The sequence below is a fragment of the Coregonus lavaretus genome, assembly GCF_964263955.1.
Source record: "Coregonus lavaretus genome assembly, chromosome: 34".
In the NCBI taxonomy this organism is placed as follows: domain Eukaryota; kingdom Metazoa; phylum Chordata; class Actinopteri; order Salmoniformes; family Salmonidae; genus Coregonus; species Coregonus lavaretus.
This window is the reverse complement of record NC_140021.1, coordinates 655,098-679,021: the sequence shown is the minus strand read 5'-3', so window position 1 is coordinate 679,021 and position 23,924 is coordinate 655,098. Positions and strand designations below refer to the sequence as shown.

General features: G+C 45.2%; 1 protein-coding gene across 1 annotated transcript in view; it reads left to right on the top strand.

The window, feature by feature from the left end:
- Positions 1-23,924, top strand: part of LOC311109209 (uncharacterized protein C8orf34 homolog) — a gene marked incomplete at both ends in the record, with an annotated part of 118,217 nt that overhangs the window by 70,193 nt on the left and 24,100 nt on the right. The window contains 3 exons of the mRNA XM_084152056.1: positions 9,991-10,020; positions 10,114-10,231; positions 15,908-16,500. Of these exons, the coding sequence (XP_084008182.1) occupies positions 9,991-10,020; positions 10,114-10,231; positions 15,908-16,500 (741 nt within the window). The remainder of the gene's footprint in view (positions 1-9,990; positions 10,021-10,113; positions 10,232-15,907; positions 16,501-23,924) is intronic.

Here is a 23,924-nt window from a genome sequence, read left to right as displayed (position 1 = left end):
AGAGAGAAAGAGAGCTGGAAGAGAGGGGGAGAGAGAGGGAGAGAGCTGGGGGGAGAGAGGAAGAGAGACGGAGAGAGCTGAGGGAGAGAGGGAGAGAGCTGGGAGAGAGGGGGAGAGAGAGGGAAAGAGCTGGGAGAGCGAGGAGAGAGAGGGTGAGAGAGCTGGGTGAGAGAGGGAGAGAGAGCTGGGAGAGAGAGGGATGAGAGGGAGTGAGAGAGAGAGAGCTGAGAGAGCGAGAGAGCTGGGAGAGAGAGGGAGAGAGAGAGAGCTGGAGAGAGAGGGAGAGAGAGGAAGAGGGAGAGAGAGGGAGCAAGAGAGAGAAGGAGGGGAGAGAGGGAGAGGGAGAGAGAGAGAAGGAGAGAGAGAGACGGAGAGAGAGGGAGAGGAGAGCTGGGAGAAGAGGGAGAGAGAGCTGGGAGAGAGAGGGGGAGAGAGCTGGGATAGAGAGGGAGAGAACTGGGAGAGGCATGGAGAGAGGGTGAGAGAGAGGGAGAGAGCTGGGAGAGAGGAGGAGAGAGAGCTGGGAGAGAGAGGGAGAGAGCTGGGAGAGAGGGGGAGAGATGGAGAGAGCAGGAGAGAGAGGGAGAGAGTTGGGAGATTGAGGGAGGGAGAGAGATGAAGAGAGCTGGGGAGAGAGGGAGAGTGCTGGGGGAGAGAGGAAGAGAGACAGAGAGAGGGAGAGAGAGGAAGAGAGCTGGGAGAGAGGGAGAGAGCTGGGAGAGAGGGAGAGAGCTGGGAGAGAGGGAGAGAGCTGGGATAGAGGGGAGAGAGAGAGGAGAGAGATGAGAGGGAGAAAGGGGGAGAGAGAGAGGGAGAGAGAGCTGGGTGAGAGAGTGGGAGAGAGAGAGAGAGAGAGAGAGAGGGAGAGAGAGAGAGCTGGGAAAGAGAGGGAGAGAGAGGGAGAGAGCTGGGTGAGAGATGGAGAGAGCTGGGAGAGAGAGGGAGAGGGAGAGTGGGAGAGAAAGAGAGAGAGAGAGGGAGAGAGAGCTGGGAAAGAGAGGAAGAGAGCTTGGAGAGAGGGGGGAGAGAGAGGGAGAGAGCTGGGAGAGAGAGGGAGAGAGAGAAAGAGAGCTGGGAAAGAGGGAGAGAGCTGGGAGAGAGGGGGGAGAGAGAGGGAGAGAGCTGGGAGAGAGAGGGAGAAAGGGGGAGAGAGAGTGAGAGGAGAGAGAGAGAGAGCTGGGAGAGAGGTGGAGAGAGAGAGAGAGGGAGAGAGAGCTGGGAGATTGAGGAGAGAGAGAGAGAGCTGGGAGAGAGGTGAAGAGAGAGAGAGGGAGAGGGAGCGAGAGAGAGAAGGAGAGAGAGGGAGAGAGAGAGGGAGAGAGAGCTGAGAGAAGAGAGTTGGGAGAGAGGTGGAGAGAGAGAGGGAGAGAGAGGGAGAGAGAGCTGGGAGAGAGAGGGAGCGAGAGAGAGAAGGAGAGAGAGGGAGATGGAGAGAGAGAGATGGAGAGAGAGCTGGGAGAGAGAGGGAGAGAAAGAGAGCTCTGGGAGAGAGGGGGAGAGAGTTGGGAGGGAGAGAGAGGGAGAGAGAGCTGGGAGAGAGAGGGGGAGAGAGGGGAGAGAGAGCTGAGGGAGAGAGTTGGGAGAGAGAGGGGAGAGAGAGGGAGAGAGCTGGGAGAGGGAGAGGGTGAGAGAGAGAGGGAGAGAGAGGGATCGTGCTGCTGTGGTTACAACAGCTCTGCTAAATATAGAGCTACTAATACAACTTTAAGAGATTGCTTGTGAATGCATGCAGAGCAGAGCACGAACCCCAGCTCGCTCTCCCGCACCGCACTACGTATTAGAAAAGAATGTCTGACTCTTTCAACTTTAGTGAGCGTGAGTTTTCAATTCTCACTCTTCAAGGGCCAACGTTCAATCAAACTTGCCATTCAGTAATTTCACACAGCGAGGTTAATCCCACACAGCCAGGAGTCCTTAATCATATCAGGGTAACACTGTTGAAGCTAATATTAATCACTAATGGCATGTTGAGTGTTTTCTGTGTAGTTAACAAAGCATGCCCCATAGAAATGCTATTGTAATGCATTTGGTTGCAAAACACATACTCTAATGTAAATAAAATTCATTCTGAAGTATATGTATTTAATTCAACTTTAACATCCACCAGCCATATATCAATAAAACATAGATCATATCAATACAAATCAGATACCCAGAATTAATTTGCAATAAAACCATTATTTCCCTCCATTACATCCATGGACACCCATTTACATTTACATTTTAGTCATTTAGCAGACGCTCTTGTCCAGAGCCACTTACAGTAGTGAGTTCATACATTTTCATACTTTTTTCATACTTGTTTCCACCATCTTCCAGCTAACCACACCCTAACCCATCCCTAACCCAACCTTAACCTACTCCATCATCCTTCAGCTAACCTCACCCAACCCTAACCCTAACCCAGCCCTAACCCTACCCTAACCCCACAGCCACAGTTTACCCCAACCTAACACCTAACCTAACCCCACAGCCACAGCTAACCCTAACCTAACCCCTAACCTAACCCCTAACCCCACAGCCACAGCTAACCCTAACCTAACCCCTAAACCCTACCCTAACCCCACAGCCACAGTTTACCCCAACCTAACACCTAACCTAACCCCACAGCCACAGCTAACCCTAACCTAACCCCTAACCTAACCCCTAACCCCACAGCCACAGCTAACCCTAATCTAACCCCTAACCTCCCAGCCACAGCTAACCCTAACCTAACCCCTAACCTAACCCCTAATGCCACAGCTAACCCTAACCTAACCCCTAACCTAACCCTAACCCTAACCTAACCCCTAACCTAACTCCTAACCCCACAGCCACAGCTAACCCTAATCTAACCCCTAACCTCACAGCCACAGCTAACCCTAACCTAACCCCTAACCTAACCCTAACCTAACCCCTAATCTAACCCCTAACCTCACAGCCACAGCTAACCCTAACCTAACCCCTAACCCCACAGCCACAGCTAACCCTAACCTAACCCAAACCCCTAACCCCACAGCCACATCTAACCCTAACCTAACCCCTAACCTAACCCTAACCTAACCCCTAACCTAACCCCTAACCCCACAGCCACAGCTAACCCTAACCTCACAGCCACAGCTAACCCTAACCTAACCCCTAACCCAACAGCCACAGCTAACCCTAACCTAACCCCTAACCTAACCCCTAACCTAACCCTAACCTAACCCTAACCTAACCCCCTAACCTCACAGCCACAGCTAACCCTAACCTAACCCCTAACCTCACAGCCACAGCTAACCCTAACCTAACCCCTAACCTAACCCCTAACCTTTAACCTAACCCTAACCTAACCCCTAACCTAACCCCTAACCTAACCCTAACCCCACTGCCACAGCTAACCCTAATCTAACCCCTAAAATAACCCCTAACCTAACCCCTAACCCTAACCTAACCCCTAACCTAACCCCTAACCTAACCCCTAACCTTTAACCTAACCCTAACCTAACCCCTAACCTAACCCCTAACCTAACCCTAACCCCACTGCCACAGCTAACCCTAATCTAACCCCTAAAATAACCCCTAACCTAACCCCTAACCCTAACCTAACCCCTAACCTAACCCCTAACCTAACCCTAACCCCACTGCCACAGCTAATTCTAATCTAACCCCTAACATAACCCCTAACCCTAATCTAACCCCTAACCCTAACCTAACCCCTAACCCCTAACCCCACTGCCACAGCTAACCCTAATCTAACCCCTAACCTAACCCCTAACCCCTAACGCGATATCTCAGAACCATAAAAACCAGCACCTTGGCGGCCCTCTCTCCCATTCAGCCAACACACCCACAAAACACAAGTCTGTCAATCACTCTTTCTGACCACAACTTTCATTCCAGAGGTTCTAGAGGCACTGCCAAATCCTCCCCTTCCCCTGACCTTAACCCTGACCCTAACCCGGGTTCGTATCCTGTTCCCACCCCTAACCCTGACCCTAACCTTAACCCTTACCCTAACCCGGGTTCGTATCCTGTTCCTAACCCTACTCCTAACCCTAACCCTGACCCTAACCTTAACCCTTACCCTAACCCGGGTTCGTATCCTGTTCCCACCCCTAACCCTGACCCTACTCCTAACCCTAACCCTAACCCCACCAAAACAACCCCCCCCACCCCCCTCTCTGAATCACAACCTTCTCTCCTCCTCTGATTCCTCTTCCAATCAGCAGACAATCCTTATCCCCTTAGTCACTCCATTCTCCCATAGGATCAGACCGCTACATCAGGCATTCACACCCTTCCAGCCATATAGAATCATCTCAGCATTCAGAAGGAATAAGAGTCTTAAAGACGTCCTAATCAAAGCCAAATACAGCACTAAGCCCCCACAACCACCCAAACCTCACACGGCCCATTTCAGACCAAGAAAATTCATTTCAAATCCACATAGCAAGACCTCCACTCCAATTTTAGACTCTATCTCACTCAACACTCCAAATGTCATTTATATAATTACCTGTACATTATGCAAAAAACACTACATCGGGGAAACTCAGTATACAATAGAAACTAGACTTAAACAACATCTATACAACATCAAACGGGCCCATCTACACACAGAACTAGTGACTCATTTCCAGGATCACCCCATCACTTACCTCAATATATCCGGCTTACAGTCGTGTTCTGGTTGGACCAGTGGACGGCGAAAAGCAGTGGAACGTGGGTGGATAAGAGATCTACAAACGATTACGCCCACCGGTCTGAATGAGCGTTTTTAACCAGTTAGATAGGATCAATTGAAAGGGATAGCACTTGTTTACAGGGATCTCAAGGAGGTGAAAGAGGATGAACTATTTAAACAAAAAATACAATAAATAAAGTTTCAGTGGTTGTCTAATATTTAATATTTGCATGCTCATCTGAAATAGTTTTATTCCTTCCTTTTTTATGTATTTGAATTTGTTTTGACATTTTAGCATTTATCTCCCAGTCCTAGCACTTTGTCTTCTAGCGCTTATATATGTGTCTATAATTGTGTTTGTATATGTGTTATTAAAGCATCTATCCCCTGATCCCTTGTATATTTTAATATCCCGGTCCCTTCATGGTCCTAGATAACCACTCAGACTATCATTTTAGAAACAACAATAACCTACTTACTTTTGGTGAGGTTCTTAGGAGGCAATCTAGATCATTTTAACAGTGGAATTTTTTATAGCATTATATTGGAGGGGCACACAACAATAGGCCTGCGCACCACAAGACAAACCAGTCTCTTTTTAACCTTACCCTAATTCAAAACCTAACCCCTAACCTAACCCTAACCCCACTGCCACAGCTAACCCTAATCTAACCCCTAACCTAACCCTAACCCCACTGCCACAGCTCATTCTAATCTAACCCCTAACCTAACCCCTAACCCTAATCTAACCCCTAACCCCTAACCTAACCCCTAACCCCACTGCCACAGCTAACCCTAATCTAACCCCTAACCTAACCCCTAATCTAACCCATTTTTTCATTTTCATTTTAGTCATTTAACCCTAACCCCACTGCCACAGCTCATTCTAATCTAACCCCTAACCTAACCCATAACCCTAATCTAACCCCTAACCCCTAACCTAACCCCTAACCCCACTGCCACAGCTAACCCTAATCTAACCCCTAACCTAACCCCTAATCTAACCCATTTTTTCATTTTCATTTTAGTCATTTAGCAGACGCTCTTATCCAACCCCTAACCTAACCCTAACCTAACCTAACCCCTAACCTAACCCTAACCCCACAGCCACAGCTAACCCTAATCTAACCTCACAGCCACAGCTAACCCTAACCTAACCCCTAACCTAACCCCTAACCTAACCCCTAACCTAACCCTAACCCCACAGCCACAGCTAACCCCTAACCTAACCTAACCCCTAACCTAACCCCTAACCCCACAGCCACAGGAGGATATGAATAATATGAGGTCTAATGCTTCAGATAATCCATTCCTGTTGTCTTGGCGTGGCTATAGACTCACCTAGAGTGTATCCCAAATGGCATCCTAATCCCTATATAGTGGACTACTTTAGACCTGAGCCCAATGGGAACAGCCCTTTGGAACGCAGACCTAATGTACTGTGTGGTTGATCTGTTCGCTCCCAGGCACACAGACCCAATGACATGACTGAGTCATAACAGCCAACAGGGTATTGACAATACACAATTATATTCCTGATTTAAGCCTCTCCTCTCCTCTCCTCTCCTCTCCTCTCCTCTCCTCTCCTCTCCTCTCCTCTCCTCTCCTCTCCTCTCCTCTCCTCTCCTCTCCTCTCCTCTCCTCTGCGTTCCCCTCCCCTGTCCTCTCCTCTCCTCTCCTCTCCTCTCCTCTCCTCTCCTCTCCTCTCCTCTCCTCTCCTCTCCTCCTCCTCCTCTCCTCTCCTCTCCTCTCCTCTCCTCTCCTCTCCTCTCCTCTCCTCTCCTCTCCTCTCCTCTCCTCTCCTCTCCTCTCCTCTCCTCTCCTCTCCTCTCCTCTCCAGCCCATCTCCACCCCTCTTCTCCCTATTGTGTATTATTTATTTTTTTACCAGGGATCATGCAAAAGTAGTGCACTATACAGTATAACATCATGTTGGTGGCAATACTTTTTTCTAATAATTTAAATTGAAGGGTTGAATCAGGTGTTGGTTTTTGTATCAGTGTGCCATGGAATCGGTACATGGACAATCTCTTCCCAGCTATGTTGCAACCTGTATGGCTCTGCTGTCAACATGTCTGTCCTCAAATCAAACTGCTGCATCTTTCTATTTATGCCAATCCTTTTCAGCCAATGTCCTCCCGAGTGGCGCAGTGGTCTAAGGCACTGCATCGCAGTGCTGGCTGTGCCACTAGAGATCCTGGTTCGAATCCAGGCTCTGTTGTAGCCAGCCACGACCGGGAGACCCATGGGGCGGCACACAATTGGCCCAGGGTAGGGGAGGTAATGGCCGACAGGGATGTAGCTCAGTTGGTAGAGCATGGTGTTTGCAACACCAGGGTTGTGGGTTTGATTCCCACGGGGTGCCAGTATGAAAAAAATATGTATGCACTCACTGTAAGTTCCTCTGGATAAGAGCATCTGCTAAATGACTAAACATTTTTTTTTAAATGGTATCTTTAATATATGGCAGGCAAACAAGTTCCCTACCTTCTCTCTTTTCCACTTGCCTCTATATTTGTGGTAATGCTGCAATCAGTTGGTTGTAACTTTGGATTGAGCTGACATTCCAATATTTTTTAGATAGCTGCATATGTAACATAACGCCACCATTCCTATTCATAATATTGTTAATATTTATTTATTTTATCAATCAGTATATTTGAGTTTAACAATAATATTTATTGTAATATTTGTTCTGTCTTTTCTGGAGGATAACATTGAAATTGTAATCAGCTTTGTATGGCTTGTTTAAGAAAGGGTGATACTTTGAACAAATTAAAATGTTCAATTAACCGAAAATGAGAAGTTCAGGTTCAGGTTCAGGTTTAGGGATGACATGTATGAGTGAAGCTTTTTAGTGAGAGGTTTAACGCCTCAATATTTAATACTTTCAGCCCCCCAAACTCATATTCATTATATAAATAGGCACGTTTAATTTAGTCTGGTTTAGCGTTCCAAATAAAGTTAAATATTTTTTTGCTCATATGATTTAAAAAAATAACGAGTCATCTGGATTAGGCAGTGCCATAAGTAAGTCATTAAACTGTGATAGGACTAAAGATTTAATCAATGTGATTTGCCCATAAATAGACAGGTATTTACCTCTCCGTGGTTTGCAGAATATTGTCTGCTTTCTATTGAAATTGATTGTGGAAGTTCATTTAATATCTTCAGGGAAATGAACTACAAGTACGTCTACTTCACCATCAGCCTGTTGTATTGGTCAACTATTAGGTCATGTAGAAAAAATGGTGTCTTTTAACGATCCAATATGGGACACTTACTGTATCACATTTACATTTACGTCATTTAGCAGACGCTCTTATCCAGAGCGACTTACAGTTAGTGAATACATTTTTATTTTTTCCATACTGGTCCCCCGTGGGAATCGAACCCACAACCCTGGCGTTGCAAACGCCATGCTCTATCAACTGAGCTACATCCCTGCCAGCCATTCCCTCCCCTACCCTAGACGACGCTGGGCCAATTGTGCGCTGCCCATGAGTCTCCCGGTCGCGGCCGGCTGCGACAGAGCCTGGATTCGAACCAGGATCTCTAGTGGCACAGCTAGCACTGTGATGCAGTGCCTTAGACCACTGCGCCACTCAGGAACACGACTGGGCTTTAGTCCAGAGAGGCTATAAAAGTGATCTAGATCTTCACTGAGACTGTGCAGGGATCCAGATTGCGGACTTAAGAGGAAACTTGAGTCATCGACATACATTGACACTTAAGTAACGTTAGGGTTTACTAAGTCTACAGTATGTCCCCAAGGGGCACCCTATTTGCCCATAGGGCTCTGGTCAAAAGTAGTGCACTACGTAGGGAATGGGGTGCCATTTGGGACGCCATCTAACATAAAGGAGAGCATGGATTATAGCTACACCACAAAGGCAGGATGGTTTTCTGTCTCGCCTGTACAAGAGGCTCACACATACAGTGGGTGGGTCCCAAATTACACCCTATTCCTTATATAGCCCTATGGGCCCCAAGTCAAAAGTAGTGCACTATATAGGGAATGGGGTGCCATTTGGGACCCATTACAACTCATCTGACCCGACTGTGATCAGTGGGATAAAAGGGACTGATATTTAGACTCCAATTATACAGACCTGGCAACCCGGCCCTTACTAAATGATGTCTGAATCAAGGAATAGGTGCAAGTTGCAACCATAGGTCTCGTCCCTATTCCCTATATAGTGCACTACTTTTGACCGGACCCCTATAGATCTATATAGGGGAAAGGGTTCCATTTGGGACGAAGCCATCATGCGTTCTGCTTATTCATGATCCCTGTGTGCCTGTTCATGTGAAATTGAAATACGTTTTTATTTTATTTTAGTATGCAAAAATTCTTTCTCATATCCGTAGTCTTTATGAAACAATATTCAAGGAAGTAGTTTGGTTTTGTTTGATTTATTGTCTGTTAACTGCCTATTGATGGATCACTGTGGTTGTTATTTAAAAATCGACCACTACTGCCAGTCGATGTTCTACAGAACCCCGCCCCACCAACCAACCAACCAACCCACTTTCATCTACACTCTCTGCGGTTACCCAACGTTTTTCTAATGCCCGTAAAATGTAATAATTGCCTCTTGTTATGCTGGGGCCTGCCGCCATCTTGAGCTTTTGAGCAGTAGCTGGATTATTCTATAATGTCGTGATTGAGGGGTCGTTCTTTCTGTAATGTTGTAATTAAGGGGTCGTGTTGTAATTGAGGGGTCGTGTTGTAATTGAGGGGTCATGTTGTAATTGAGGGGTTGTGTTGTAATTGAGGGGTTGTGTTGTAATTGAGGGGTCTTGTTTGCAATTGAAGGGTCGGTCTTTCTGTAATGTTGTAATTCAGGGGTTGTGTTGTAATTGAGGGGTTGTGTTGTAATTGAGGGGTTGTGTTGTAATTCAGGGGTTGTGTTGTAATTCAGGGGTCGTGTTGTAATTGAGGGGTCGTGTTGTAATTGAGGGGTCGTTCTTTCTGTAATGTTGTAATTGAGGGGTTGTGTTGTAATTGAGGGGTTGTGTTGTAATTGAGGGGTTGTGTTGTAATTCAGGGGTTGTGTTGTAATTGAGGGGTTGTGTTGTAATTCAGGGGTCGTGTTGTAATTCAGGGGTCGTGTTGTAATTGAGGGGTCGTGTTGTAATTGAGGGGTCGTTCTTTCTGTAATGTTGTAATTGAGGGGTTGTGTTGTAATTGAGGGGTTGTGTTGTAATTGAGGGGTTGTGTTGTAATTCAGGGGTTGTGTTGTAATTCAGGGGTCGTGTTGTAATTGAGGGGTCGTCTTTCTTTCTGTAATGTGACTCTCCTCTTTTTACTCCCTCTTTCTCTTCTCTCTGTTTGTTTGTAGCGTCAGGCAGTCTGGGAGGCTGACGTGAAGGTGGCTAGAGGAGGAGCAGGAGGAGGAGGAGGAGGAGCAGGAGGAGGAGGGGGAGGAGGAGCAGGAGGAGGAGCAGGGGGAGGAGGAGCAGGAGGAGGAGGAGGAGGAGGAGGGATTTCATCCAGGGATCTGCGGGGACAGACGGGAGGAGTGCTACTAAGTGACTCTGTCTTCTCCAAAGAACTGGAGAACATGGGCAAACACCTCGCTGGTAGGTATCTGTCTGCATGTGTATGGTGTGTGTGGGGGGTTCTTTGTGTGACAGGTGGGGTTTTATACAGTAACAAATACTGGGTCACCCAGATCAAAAAGACACACGTGACAGAGAACGAACATAGGGAGAGACAGAATGAACCTAGCTCCTGCCAAAGAACATATTTGGGGCCGGAGCAGTTTGATTGGCTAACCCACACACACACACACACACACACACACTGCTGTGAACTAACACATTTTAAGTTACAAATACCCGGACCAAAATATAAGGGCAGTCACTGTGTCTTTCCATCAGGCTAGATCTCCTTCCTCTCTTTAAATGACAGTTGACGTGATGTCTGTCTGGGTAACTCTCTGAGACGGTCGTCACGGGTGACTGAGAGAGAGATATTTAATTAATTTATTAACCAGATGAAAAGTAGACCAAAGAGGTGATGTCTCTATCCGCAGTCACATCTAAGACATGTATCACCCAGTTGTTTGTTGGTGCGTGTCGCTCCATTTATCTATGGGTCCCACTTTCTGTGTCCCAAATGGCACCCTATTCCCTATGTAGCGCACTACCCTATGGACTCTGGTCAAAAGTAGTGCACTATAAAGGGAATAGGGCGCCATTTGGGACGTAAGCCTCTGCTTCATGTACACCACATAGTCTCTACATTCCAGGGTTATGTGAAGCATAATGGCACCACTTAGCCTGTTAATGTCATCCAGAGGCACTCACAGCTGGTAAATATCTTGACACACACAAACGTTTTGTTTTTGTTTTACTATCCTTGTGAGGACCAAACACTTGATTCCCATTCAAAATCCTATTTTCCCTAATTTCTAATCCCTAACCCTAACCCTTAACCTAACCCTAACCTTAACCACATAACCCTAACCCCTAACTCCTTACCAGGGCTTGGAACCAAAATTATTTTCCAATCGTTTTGTTCTGAACAGAACCATTATTATTTTTCGTTCCGTTTCACTGTTCCGACCGGCAAAAAAAAGTTCTGAACCAGTTCGAACCCCCAAAAATATATTGTTCCTATCTGTTCCTTTTTAAACCTCTGAAATATATATATTTTTTACATTTAGTTCGACATTAAATTACTTAACCAATAGATGCAGTAAAGAGGTCAATGGAACTCGACCATAAATATTCCCATAACCCATGTTACAACCATAAAGCTTCCCATAATCTCAGTGGCTCATATATTCTCATTCAAACATACAGCTATGATCTGTGTCCCAAATGGCGCCCTATTCCCTATATAGTCAAAAGTAGTACACAAAAAATGTAAATGCTGTTTGTTTCTTCAGGAGTCTTATGGCTTCTACCCCCAAGCCATAAGACTCCTGAACAGCTAATCATGGCTACCCGGACTATTTGCACTGCCCCCCCACCCCATCCTTTTTACGCTGCTGCTACTCTGTTAAGTATTTATGCATAGTCACTTTAACTCTACCCACATGTACATATTACCTCAACTAGCCGGTGCCCCCGCACATTGACTATGCAACGGTACCCCCCTGTATATATAGCCTCCCTACTGTCACTTTATTCTATTGTATATATAGCCTCCCTACTGTCACTTTATTTTTTACTTCTGCTCTTTTTTTCTCAACACTTTTTTGTTGTTGTTTTATTCTTACTTTTTTGTTTAAAATAAATGCACTGTTGGTTAAGGGCTGTAAGTAAGCATTTCACTGTAATGTCTGCACCTGTTGTATTCGGCGCATGTGACCAATAAAATTTGATTTGATTTGATTTGATTTGGTTTAGGAGAAGGCTCTGTTTGCTCATAAATGGTTGAAGTAAGAGATTTATAAAATACACGCCATGCTTCCGCTACATGTTATTTATTAATAGTCACACATACGCGGTTCCCTGAAAATACTTAGAGTGCATCCCAAATGGCACCCTTTTCCCTATATAGTACACTACTTTTGACCGGCGCCTATAGAGCACAAACCCTTTGTGGTGAGTCATTTCAGAAAATATCCCTCTTGGATCGCTGAAAACCCAACAGCGTCAAAATCTGAAAAGGACAAAAAAGGGGGGGGGGGAGATGAGTAGAGCAGCCAACTCCCAGATGTTCTTCTTGGCAGTCACATCCCCTCCACAAAAAGAAAACTGTTTTCGTATCTACCAATAAAGCAAACAATTATATTTTTTCCGAATTTCTGGCAGAACACTTCTGTGCATCCTCAATGCTATTCCCTAGATGGCCCACTACTTTTGACCAGAGCCTATGGGTGCACTATGTAGGAAATAGGGTGTCATTTGGGAAGCATGCTTCATTCTACGTGGGCGATGTTTTTAATGTCAATCTGGAATTCAGATTGACAGAGGAAGCAGGATTCACCGCAAATTGACAGTCAATGAATATTGTTTTCTATGACCAGTAAAAAAGGTTTTGAAGACAAACGTCATGAAAAAGGAAAAATGCAGCAGTCCCACACCCCTGTTATGAAGCATGTGATCTCTTATGGTGTTGATGTTTGCTAACACCCTATATCTTCAGATATGTGGAGACCACCATGATATTAACATTAGTGAGTCCACCCTATATCTTCAGATATGTGGAGACCACCATGATATTAACATTAGTGAGTCCACCCTATATCTTCAGATATGTGGAGACCACCATGATATTAACATTAGTGAGTCCACCCTATATCTTCAGATATGTGGAGACCACCATGATATTAACATTAGTGAGTCCACCCTATATCTTCAGATATGTGGAGACCACAATGATATTAATATTAGTGAGTCCAACCTACAGTGGGGAAAAGCTTTTGACTCAATTTGGTATGAGGGTCTGCTATACAAATTGATGGAAAGTGGGGTTGGGGGAAAAACATGATAAAATCCATCTACACAAACAACAAGTGTGCGGTTAAAATAGCAAAATACGCACACATTTCTTCCCACAGGGCCGTGGGGGGAGACAGGGATGCAATTTAAGCCCCACCCTCTTCAACATATATATCAACGAATTGGCGAGGGCACTAGAACAGTCTGCAGCACCCGGCCTCACCCTGCTAGAATCTGAAGTCAAATGTCTACTGTTTGCTGATGATCTGGTGCTTCTGTCACCAACCTAGGAGGGCCTACAGCAGCACCTACAGTGGGGAAAAAAAGTATTTAGTCAGCCACCAATTGTGCAAGTTCTCCCACTTAAAAAGATGAGAGGCCTGTAATTTTCATCATAGGTACATGTCAACTATGACAGACAAATTGAGATTTTTTTTTTCAGAAAATCACATTGTAGGATTTTTTATGAATTTATTAGCAAATTATGGTGGAAAATAAGTATTTGGTCACCTACAAACAAGCAAGATTTCAGGCTCTCACAGACCTGTAACTTCTTCTTTAAGAGGCTCCTCTGTCCTCCACTCGTTACCTGTATTAATGGCACCTGTTTGAACTTGTATCAGTATAAAATACACCTGTCCACAACCTCAAACAGTCACACTCCAAACTCCACTATGGCCAAGACCAAAGAGCTGTCAAAGGACACCAGAAACAAAATTGTAGACCTGCACCAGGCTGGGAAGACTGAATCTGCAATAGGTAAGCAGCTTGGTTTGAAGAAATCAACTGTGGGAGCCATTATTAGGAAATGGAAGACATACAAAACCACTGATAATCTCCCTTGATCTGGGGCTCCACGCAAGATCTCACCCCGTGGGGTCAAAATGATCACAAGAACGGTGAGCAAAAATCCCAGAACCACACGGGGGGACCTAGTGAATGACCTGCAGAGAGCTGGGACCAAAGTAACAAAGCCTACCATCAGTAACACACTACGCCGCCAGGGACTCAAATCCTGCAGTGTAAGACGTGTCCCCCTGCTTAAGCCAGTACATGTCCAGGCCTGTCTGAAGTTTGCTAGAGTGCATTTGGATGATCCAGAAGAGGATTGGGAGAATGTCATATGGTCAGATGAAACCAAAATAGAACTTTTTGTTAAAAACTCAACTCGTCGTGTTTGGAGAACAAAGAATGCTGAGTTGCATCCAAAGAACACCATACCTACTGTGAAGCATGGGGGTGGAAACATCATGCTTTGGGGCTGTTTTTCTGCAAAGAGACCAGGACGACTGATCCGTGTAAAGGAAAGAATGAAAGGGGCCATTTATCGTGAGATTTTGAGTGAAAACCTCCTTCCATCAGCAAGGGCATTGAAGATGAAACGTGGCTGGGTCTTTCAGCATGACAATGATCCCAAACACACCGCCCAGGCAACGAAGGAGTGGCTTCGTAAGAAGCATTTCAAGGTCCTGGAGTGGCCTAGCCAGTCTCCAGATCTCAACCCCATAGAAAATCTTTGGAGGGAGTTGAAAGTCTGTGTTGCCCAGCGACAGCCCCAAAACATCACTGCTCTAGAGGAGATCTGCATGGAGGAATGGGCCAAAATACCAGCAACAGTGTGTGAAAACCTTGTGAAGACTTACAGAAAACGTTTGACCTGTGTCATTGCCAACAAAGGGTATATAACAAAGTATTGAGAAACTTTTGTTATTGACCAAATACTTATTTTCCACCATAATTTGCAAATAAATTCATTAAAAATCCTACAATGTGATTTTTTTGATTTTTTTTTCTCATTTTGTCTGTCATAGTTGACGTGTACCTATGATGAAAATTACAGGCCTCTCTCATCTTTTTAAGTGGGAGAACTTGCACAATTGGTGGCTGACTAAATACTTTTTTCCCCACTGTATATCTTCAGATATGTGGAGACCACTATGATATTAATATTAGTGAATCCACGCTATATCTTCAGATATATTGAGACCACCATGATATTAATATTAGTGAGTCCACCCTATATCTTCAGATATGTGGAGACCACCATGATATTAATATTAGTGAATCCACGCTATATCTTCAGATATGTGGAGACCACCATGATATTAATATTAGTGAATTCACCCTATATCTTCAGATATGTGGAGGCCACCATGATATTAATATTAGTGAATTCACCCTATATCTTCAGATATGTGGAGACCACCATGATATTAATATTAGTGAGTCCACCCTATATCTTCAGATACTATGTGGAGACCACCATGATATTAATATTAGTGAATCCACCCTATATCTTCAGATATGTAGAGACCACCATGATATTAACATTAGTGAGTCCACCCTATATCTTCAGATATGTGGAGACCACCATGATATTAATATTAGTGAGTCCACCCTATATCTTCAGACATGTAGAGACCACCATGATATTAATATTAGTGAGTCCACCCTATATCTTCAGACATGTAGAGACCACCATGATACACACGTGCTTTGATTCCAACATCAGAGAAAGATCTGAACATTTATATGCATTATAGCAGTATGTATGTGAAGGATTGAAAAGGTCAATGATATGAAACATAGTCCACTTTTACATAGCTCTCTGCCCCTGTCTAATGTATTAAGGTCCAGAGTCTTTCCCTGCCAGATCTGGTGGTCAGGAACATCTCTGGGCCCTACTTATAAATCTTGTTTGTTTATCATTCATTAATTGTCAGTCTGTCTTTGTTTCTGTGCCCCTTCCAGAGGTGGAGAAGGACCTGACTATGTTACGTCGTCAGGGAAAACTCTAGGTCCTAATGTTATTGGTCATTCTGCATTTATATCCCCAACCTGTCTGTCTCTGTCCCCTTCCAGAGGTGGAGAAGGATCTGGCCAAGCTGGCCGAGCAGGGGAAACTAGCCCAGCGGAGTCCCAACAGCCCCTACAGCTCTCTCCTACTCACCCCCCTGTTCCACACTTCTCTCCCGGGCACACTCCCCAACACCCTCCCATTACCCGGCCAGACCTCCAGACCCCCCTCCAGACCTCAGTCTCCCATCCTCACCCGCTCAGCCAAGCCCAGCTCTATAGGTTATCCCCTGGTCAGTCCTAAACTCAGCCCCCTGCTCACCCGCAAGCCCACCTCCCTTACCATGACCGGCAGCCACCGGACTCATTCCCCCAGCAACCCCGGCAGCAGAACTACGACCCCCAGAACCCCCAGCAGCAGACCCATGACCCCCAACAGCCTGCTGACCTCCAGGTCTGCCATGACGGCCGTGACCCCAGGGGTCGGGGTTCACGGAGGTCACAAGGGTCATAAGGAGGTGACCTTCAGGAGGTCACGGAGCAGGCCGGTGACCCCCACCAGTCAGCCGACCCGACCCAGGCCCCTGCTCACCCCTCCTGGGCTGAGTACGACAGATAGTCTGGGCAAGGCCTCGAGCCTCAGGGCCTATCTGTCAGAGGTTTGTTCAACATCAGCTGACTGATAATACTAATCACTTTGCATCATAAATGACATTATTATTTGTAGATCGATCAGTCACAATTTACCCACAATGCATCACAGATTTGATTCTGTTGAACACGGCCACACTTTTTTTTTTAGGGGGTAGGTCAGCTTAATATTACAGATAGATTCATCAATGTAATTGTCTGCATCACTTCCAATCCCCCATGTTTTATATATATATATATATATATATATATATATATATATATATATATATATATACATATACATATACATATACATACATACATATACATACATACATACATACATACATACATACATACATACATACATACATACATACATACATACATACATACATACATACATACATACATACATACACACATACATACATACATACATATACAGTGAGGGAAAAAAGTATTTGATCCCCTGCTGATTTTGTACGTTTGCCTACTGACAAAGAAATGATCAGTCTATAATTTTAATGCTAGGTTTATTTGAACAGTGAGAGACAGAATAACAACAAAAAAATCCAGAAAAAAACATGTCAAAAATGTTATAAATTGATTTGCATTTTAATGAGGGAAATAAGTATTTGACCCCCTCTCAATCAGAAAGATTTCTGGCTCCCAGGTGTCTTTTATACGGGTAACGAGCTGAGATTAGGAGCACACTCTTAAAGGGAGTGCTCCTAATCTCAGCTTGTTACCTGTATAAAAGACACCTGTTCACAGAAGCAATCAATCAATCAGATTCCAAACTCTCCACCATGGCCAGGACCAAAGAATCTCCAAGGATGTCAGGGACAAGATTGTAGACCTACACAAGGCCGGAATTGGCTACAAGACCATCGCCAAGCAGCTTGGTGAGAAGGTGACAACAGTTGGTGCTATTATTCGCAAATGGAAGAAACACAAAATAACTGTCAATCTCCCTCGGCCTGGGGCTCCATGCAAGATCTCGCCTCGTGGAGTTGCAATCATCATGAGAACGGTGAGGAATCAGCCCAGAACTAGACGGGAGGATCTTGTCAATGATCTCAAGGCAGCTGGGACCATAGTTACCAAGAAAACAATTGGTAACACACTACGCCGTGAAGGACTGAAATCCTGCAGCGCCCGCAAGGTCCCCCTGCTCAAGAAAGCACATATACAGGCCCGTCTGAAGTTTGCCAATGAACATCTGAATAATTCAGAGGAGAACTGGGTGAAAGTGTTGTGGTCAGATGAGACCAAAATCGAGCTCTTTGGCATCAACTCAACTCGCCGTGTTTGGAGGAGGAGGAATGCTGCCTATGACCCCAAGAACACCATCCCCACCGTCAAACATGGAGGTGGAAACATTATACTTTGGGGGTGTTTTTCTGCTAAGGGGACAGGACAACTTCACTACATCAAAGGGACGATGGACGGGGCCATGTACCGTCAAATCTTGGGTGAGAACCTCCTTCCCTCAGCCAGGGCATTGAAAATGGGTCGTGGATGGGTATTCCAGCATGACAATCACCCAAAACACACGGCCAAGGCAACAAAGGAGTGGCTCAAGAAGAAGCACATTAAGGTCCTGGAGTGGCCTAGCCAGTCTCCAGACCTTAATCCCATAGAAAATCTGTGGAGGGAGCTGAAGGTTCGAGTTGTCAAACGTCAGCCTCGAAACCTTAATGACTTGGAGAAGATCTGTGGGACAAAATCCCTCCTGAGATGTGTGCAAACCTGGTGGCCAACTACAAGAAACGTCTGACCTCTGTGATTGCCAACAAGGGTTTTGCCACCAAGTACTTTTGCAGAGGGGTCAAATACTTATTTCCCTCATAAAAAAAATGCAAATCAATTTCTAACATTTTTGACATGCGTTTTTCTGGATTTTTTTGTTGTTATGCTGTCTCTCACTGTTCAAATAAACCTACCATTAAAATTATAGACTGATCATGTTTTTGTCAGTGGGCAAACGTACAAAATCAGCAGGGGATCAAATACTTTTTTTTATATTCCCCTTTATTACTTTCCAACCCCACCACCCTTTCCAACCCACCACCCTTTCCAACCCCACCACCCTTTCCAACCCCACCACCCTTTCCAACCCCACCACCCTTTCCAACCCCACCACCCTTTCCAACCCCACCACCCTTTCCAACCCCTGAACCCTAACCCCTACTCTGTCTAACCCTAACCCCTACTCTGTCTAACCCTAACCCCTACTCTGTCTAACCCTAACCCCTACTCTGTCTAACCCCAACCCCTACTCTGTCTAACCCTAACCCCTACTCTGTCTAACCCTAACCCCTACTCTGTCTAACCCTAACCCCTACTCTGTCTAACCCTAACCCCTACTCTGTCTAACCCTAACCCCTACTCTGTCTAACCCTAACCCCTACTCTGTCTAACCCTAACCCCTACTCTGTCTAACCCTAACCCCTACTCTGTCTAACCCTAACCCCTACTCTGTCTAACCCTAACCCCTACTCTGTCTAACCCTAACCCCTACTCTGTCTAACCCTAACCCCTACTCTGTCTAACCCTAACCCCTACTCTGTCTAACCCTAACCCCTACTCTGTCTAACCCTAACCCCTACTCTGTCTAACCCTAACCCCTACTCTGTCTAACCCTAAACCCTCAACCTCTCCGATCATTTTCATGATGTCCATCCAGTTTGCTCCTATATGCCATATCTTTCTAACTGTGCTCTTTCACAAAAGATCCCAACCTACAACCTATATACTTATTATGGACACAGTATGCTTACATTATTAGTTATCTTGTTATTAGTTGTTATTAGTCCCATCATTCAGCTCCATTCAACACCACCCATCTATTTCTTAACACCATCCATATAGGATTTCTATTTGCCATATATTTTTCAACTGTACTGTGATGTTTTATAAAAGTTCTGAACCTTTCTATTCTCATTGTTTCTACAGATTGTAAATTGAAAATAAACATTTTTGCTAAAAGTATTATTATATTATTGATCGATTGACTATGACTTTTCAGATCACCCAGATCACATCAGCTGACTGATAATACTAATCACTTTGCATCATAAGTAACATTATTATTTGTAGATCGGTCAGTCAGTCACAATTTACCCACAATGCATCACAGATGTTAGCCTGGTCACATATCTTGTTTGTGTCGTGCACATATACACAAACACACACACACACGTTTGTTTTACTATCCTTGTGGGGACTAAACAATTGATTCCCATTCAAAATCCTATTTTCCCAAACCCCTAACCCTAAACCTAACCCTAACCCTAATTCTGACCCTAATCCTAAAATATAATTTTCCCTTGTGGGGACAGCTTTCTAGGGCTGGGAATTGCAAGGGACCTCACGATACAATATTATCACGATACTTAGGTGCCGATACGATATGTATTGTGATTTTCATAATTCTATATGTATTGCCATTCGACACTGTGCTTTTATTGTGATTTGCTGCAGAGAGACAAGAGAGAGCATGAGAAAAATAGTTTTGATTTATCAGGGAAATAAAAGTGCTGAAAACATGTTGGCTCACTATATAGCTCAATTGGTCCTCTGTAGCTCAATTGTTAGAGCATGGCGCTTGTAATGCCAGGGTAGTGGGTTCGATCCCCGGGACCACCCATACGTAAAAATTTATGCACGCATGACTGTAAGTCGCTTTGGATAAAAGCGTCTGCTAAATGGCATATTCAATTATATATTAAAATGAAATTAAAAAGTAAAAAGACGATGGAGAACAAGCTATAGGATGAAAAATACCAGAGTTTTGGTGCTGGTATAGCCGACTAGCGCTAGCTAACGCTACCTACACTAGCAAAAAAAGTTTTTGGAGGTCATATATCTATATAATATCGTCCTAAAATAATATTGCGATATGCAACTATCATTTTTTTCCCCCCATCACTACCCCTTTCTGAGGGATTGTATTAACCGCAGGTAGGAGTTTTGCGATTCCTCTGTATTCTTCTGACATTTGCTTTGAGGCTGACGCCTAGTTAGATGATGAAAAACCCCAGCGAGCTGAACAGAGCTGAGCAGAGCTAAACATAGCTGAGCAGAGCTGAACAGAGCGGACCAGAGCTAAACAGAGCGGACCAGAGCTGAACAGAGCTGAGCAGAGCGGACCAGAGTGGACCAGAGCGGACCAGAGTGGACCAGAGCTGAACAGAGCTGAGCAGAGCGGACCAGAGCGGACCAGAGCGGACCAGAGCGGACCAGAGCGGACCAGAGCTGACCAGAGCAGACCAGAGCGGACCAGAGTGGACCAGAGCGGACCAGAGTGGACCAGAGCGGAAAAGAGCTGACCAGAGCGGACCAGAGCTGACCAGAGCGGACCAGAGCGGACCAGAGCTGACCAGAGTGGACCAGAGCTGACCAGAGTGGACCAGAGCTGAACAGAGCTGAGCAGAGCGGACCAGAGTGGACCAGAGCGGACCAGAGTGGACCAGAGCTGAACAGAGCTGAGCAGAGCGGACCAGAGCGGACCAGAGCGGACCAGAGCGGACCAGAGCTGACCAGAGAGGACCAGAGCGGACCAGAGCGGACCAGAGTGGACCAGAGCGGACCAGAGTGGACCAGAGCGGAAAAGAGCTGACCAGAGCGGACCAGAGCTGACCAGAGCGGACCAGAGCGGACCAGAGCTGACCAGAGTGGACCAGAGCTGACCAGAGTGGACCAGAGCTGAACAGAGCTGAACAGAGCTGAGCAGAGCGGACCAGAGTGGACCAGAGCGGACCAGAGTGGACCAGAGCTGAACAGAGCTGAGCAGAGCGGACCAGAGTGGACCAGAGCGGACCAGAGTGGACCAGAGCTGAACAGAGCTGAGCAGAGCGGACCAGAGCGGACCAGAGCGGACCAGAGCTGACCAGAGAGGACCAGAGCGGACCAGAGCGGACCAGAGCGGACCAGAGTGGACCAGAGTGGACCAGAGCGGACCAGAGCTGACCAGAGCGGACCAGAGCTGACCAGAGCGGACCAGAGCGGACCAGAGCTGACCAGAGCGGACCAGAGCTGACCAGAGTGGACCAGAGCTGACCAGAGTGGACCAGAGCTGACCAGAGCGGACCAGAGCTGACCAGAGCGGACCAGAGTGGACCAGCCTGATTCTGATTCACAAATGATTGGAGCTAGAGCTGGGGGATGAGTTAGAGGGGGAAATAGAGATAATTATTATTATTATTATTTTTAAATCTTCCCACACTGTTCGTACTACAAATATTTGTGTTATTGCTAAAACACTATACACAGCTGATAATATAACATTTGAAATGTATTTTTGAATCCTTTTTAGTGCAATGTTTACTGTTATTTTCAAATAGTTTTTAGTTGATGTTGTTAAATTTGTTCATTTCACTTGCTTTGGCGATATAACCGTATGTTTCCCATACCAATAAAGCCCATTTGAATTGAATTGAAAGAGAGAGGGTTGAGAGAGAGAGAGAGCGAGAGAGAGAGAGAGAGCGAGAGAGAGAGAGAGAGAGAGAGAGAGAGAGAGAGAGAGAGAGAGAGAGAGAGAGAGAGAGAGAGAGAGAGAGAGAGAATCATGGGCCTGTTTATAAAACTGTATGTAGAGGAAAGAAGGGATATACAGATCTGATTCTCCCTCTCTTCTTCTTCCTGATGTAACTCTTCTTCCTTGAAACATTGCGTCCCAAATGGCACCCTATCCCCCACATAGTACACTACTTTTGACCAGGGCCCATATAGGCCTCATAGGCCTCTGGTCAAAAGTAGTGCACTACAGTTTATAGGGAATAGGGTGCACCCTACATAGAGACTGACTGTACTGGCTGATTGGCTGACTGGCCTACTGACTGGCTGGGAAACCTCCATCACCTTTTAACACTGAAAAACTGGAATACATAGAAGCCTTAAGAAGGGAACACGGGGCAATTTATTTATTAAAGTTTGGCCTGGAGGACTGTACTCTGAGGTGTACTGGCCGGCCGACTGACTGAATGACTGGCTGGGAAACCTCCATCACCTTTTAACACTTAAAACTAGAACACTTAGAAGCTTTTAGAAGGGAACACGGGGCAATTTATTTATTAAAGTTTGGCCCGGAGGACTGTACTCTGAGGTGTACTTGGTTTTTAAAGAAAATAAAAACAGCTGTAGAACTAATGGGGCTGACATTGGCGTTCGTCAACACTCAGCGTCTTTAGTTGAGTTCACCGAGGGGTTCTCCCTGTGACAGGCTGCTCCAACTCCACGTGCACCTTTCCTTGTAATACCATTAGTAGTCTTTAGAGCCTTTAAAAGCTAGGGCGAGAGAGAGAGAGAGAGAGAGAGAGACACGTTCTCTGTTTTCAACCGCCAAGACTTCTAGAAATCAGCAAAAAAGAAAGGAGAATCAAGGGAGTCTTCATTACAGAGGCAAGAAAAAGTATGTGAACCCTTTGAAATTACCTGGATTTCTGCATAAAATGGTCATAAAGTTTGATCTGATCTTCATCTAAGTCACAACATTAGACAAACACTGTCTGCTTAAACTAATAACACGCAAACAATGATACGTTTTCATGTCTTTATTGAACACACCGTGTAAACATTCTTGTTCAGTGTTTTACGTATCGTAGACTCGTCAACAGAGATGTCAGCATGTTCCAGAGATTTCTGTAAGTCTTTAGCTGGCACTCTAGGATTGTTCTTAACCTCGTTGAGCGTTCTGCGCTGTGCTCTTGCAGTCATCTTTGCAGGACAGGCCGCTCCTAGGAAGAGTAGCAACAGTGCTGAACTTTCTCCATTTATAGACAATTTGTCTTACCGTGGACTGATGAACATCAAGGCTTTTAGAGATACTTTTGTAACCCTTTCCAGCTTTATGCAAGTCAACAATTCTTAATCTTAGGTCTTCTGAGATATTTTTTGTTCGAGGCATGGTTCACATCAGGCAATGCTTCTTGTGAATAGCAAACTCAAATTTTTTTAGTGTTTTTTTATAGGGCAGGGCAGCTCAAACCAACATCTCCAATCTTGTCTCATTGATTGGACTCCAGGTCAGCTGACTCCTGACTCCAATTAGCTTTTGGAGAAGTCATTAGAAGTGCACATGCTATTTCAAAACTACACTGTGAATGTTTTAAATGATGTATTCAATATAGACAAGAAAAATACAATAATTTGTGTGTTATTAGTTTAAGCACACTGGGTGTGTCTATTGTTGTGACTTAGATGAAGATCAGATCACATTTTATGACCAATTTATGCAGAAATCCAGGTAATTCCAAAGGGTTCACATTATTTTTCTTGCCACTGTAATTCATTAAAATGCCTTTATTTCAATGGCATGTTCAAAGGAAACAAAGTTTTAAAACTGACGCGTTTCAGCTGCATGGCCTTCGTCAGGGGGGAGCATGGCCTTCGTCAGGGGGGAGCATGGCCTTCGTCAGGGGGGAGCATGGCCTTCGTCAGGGGG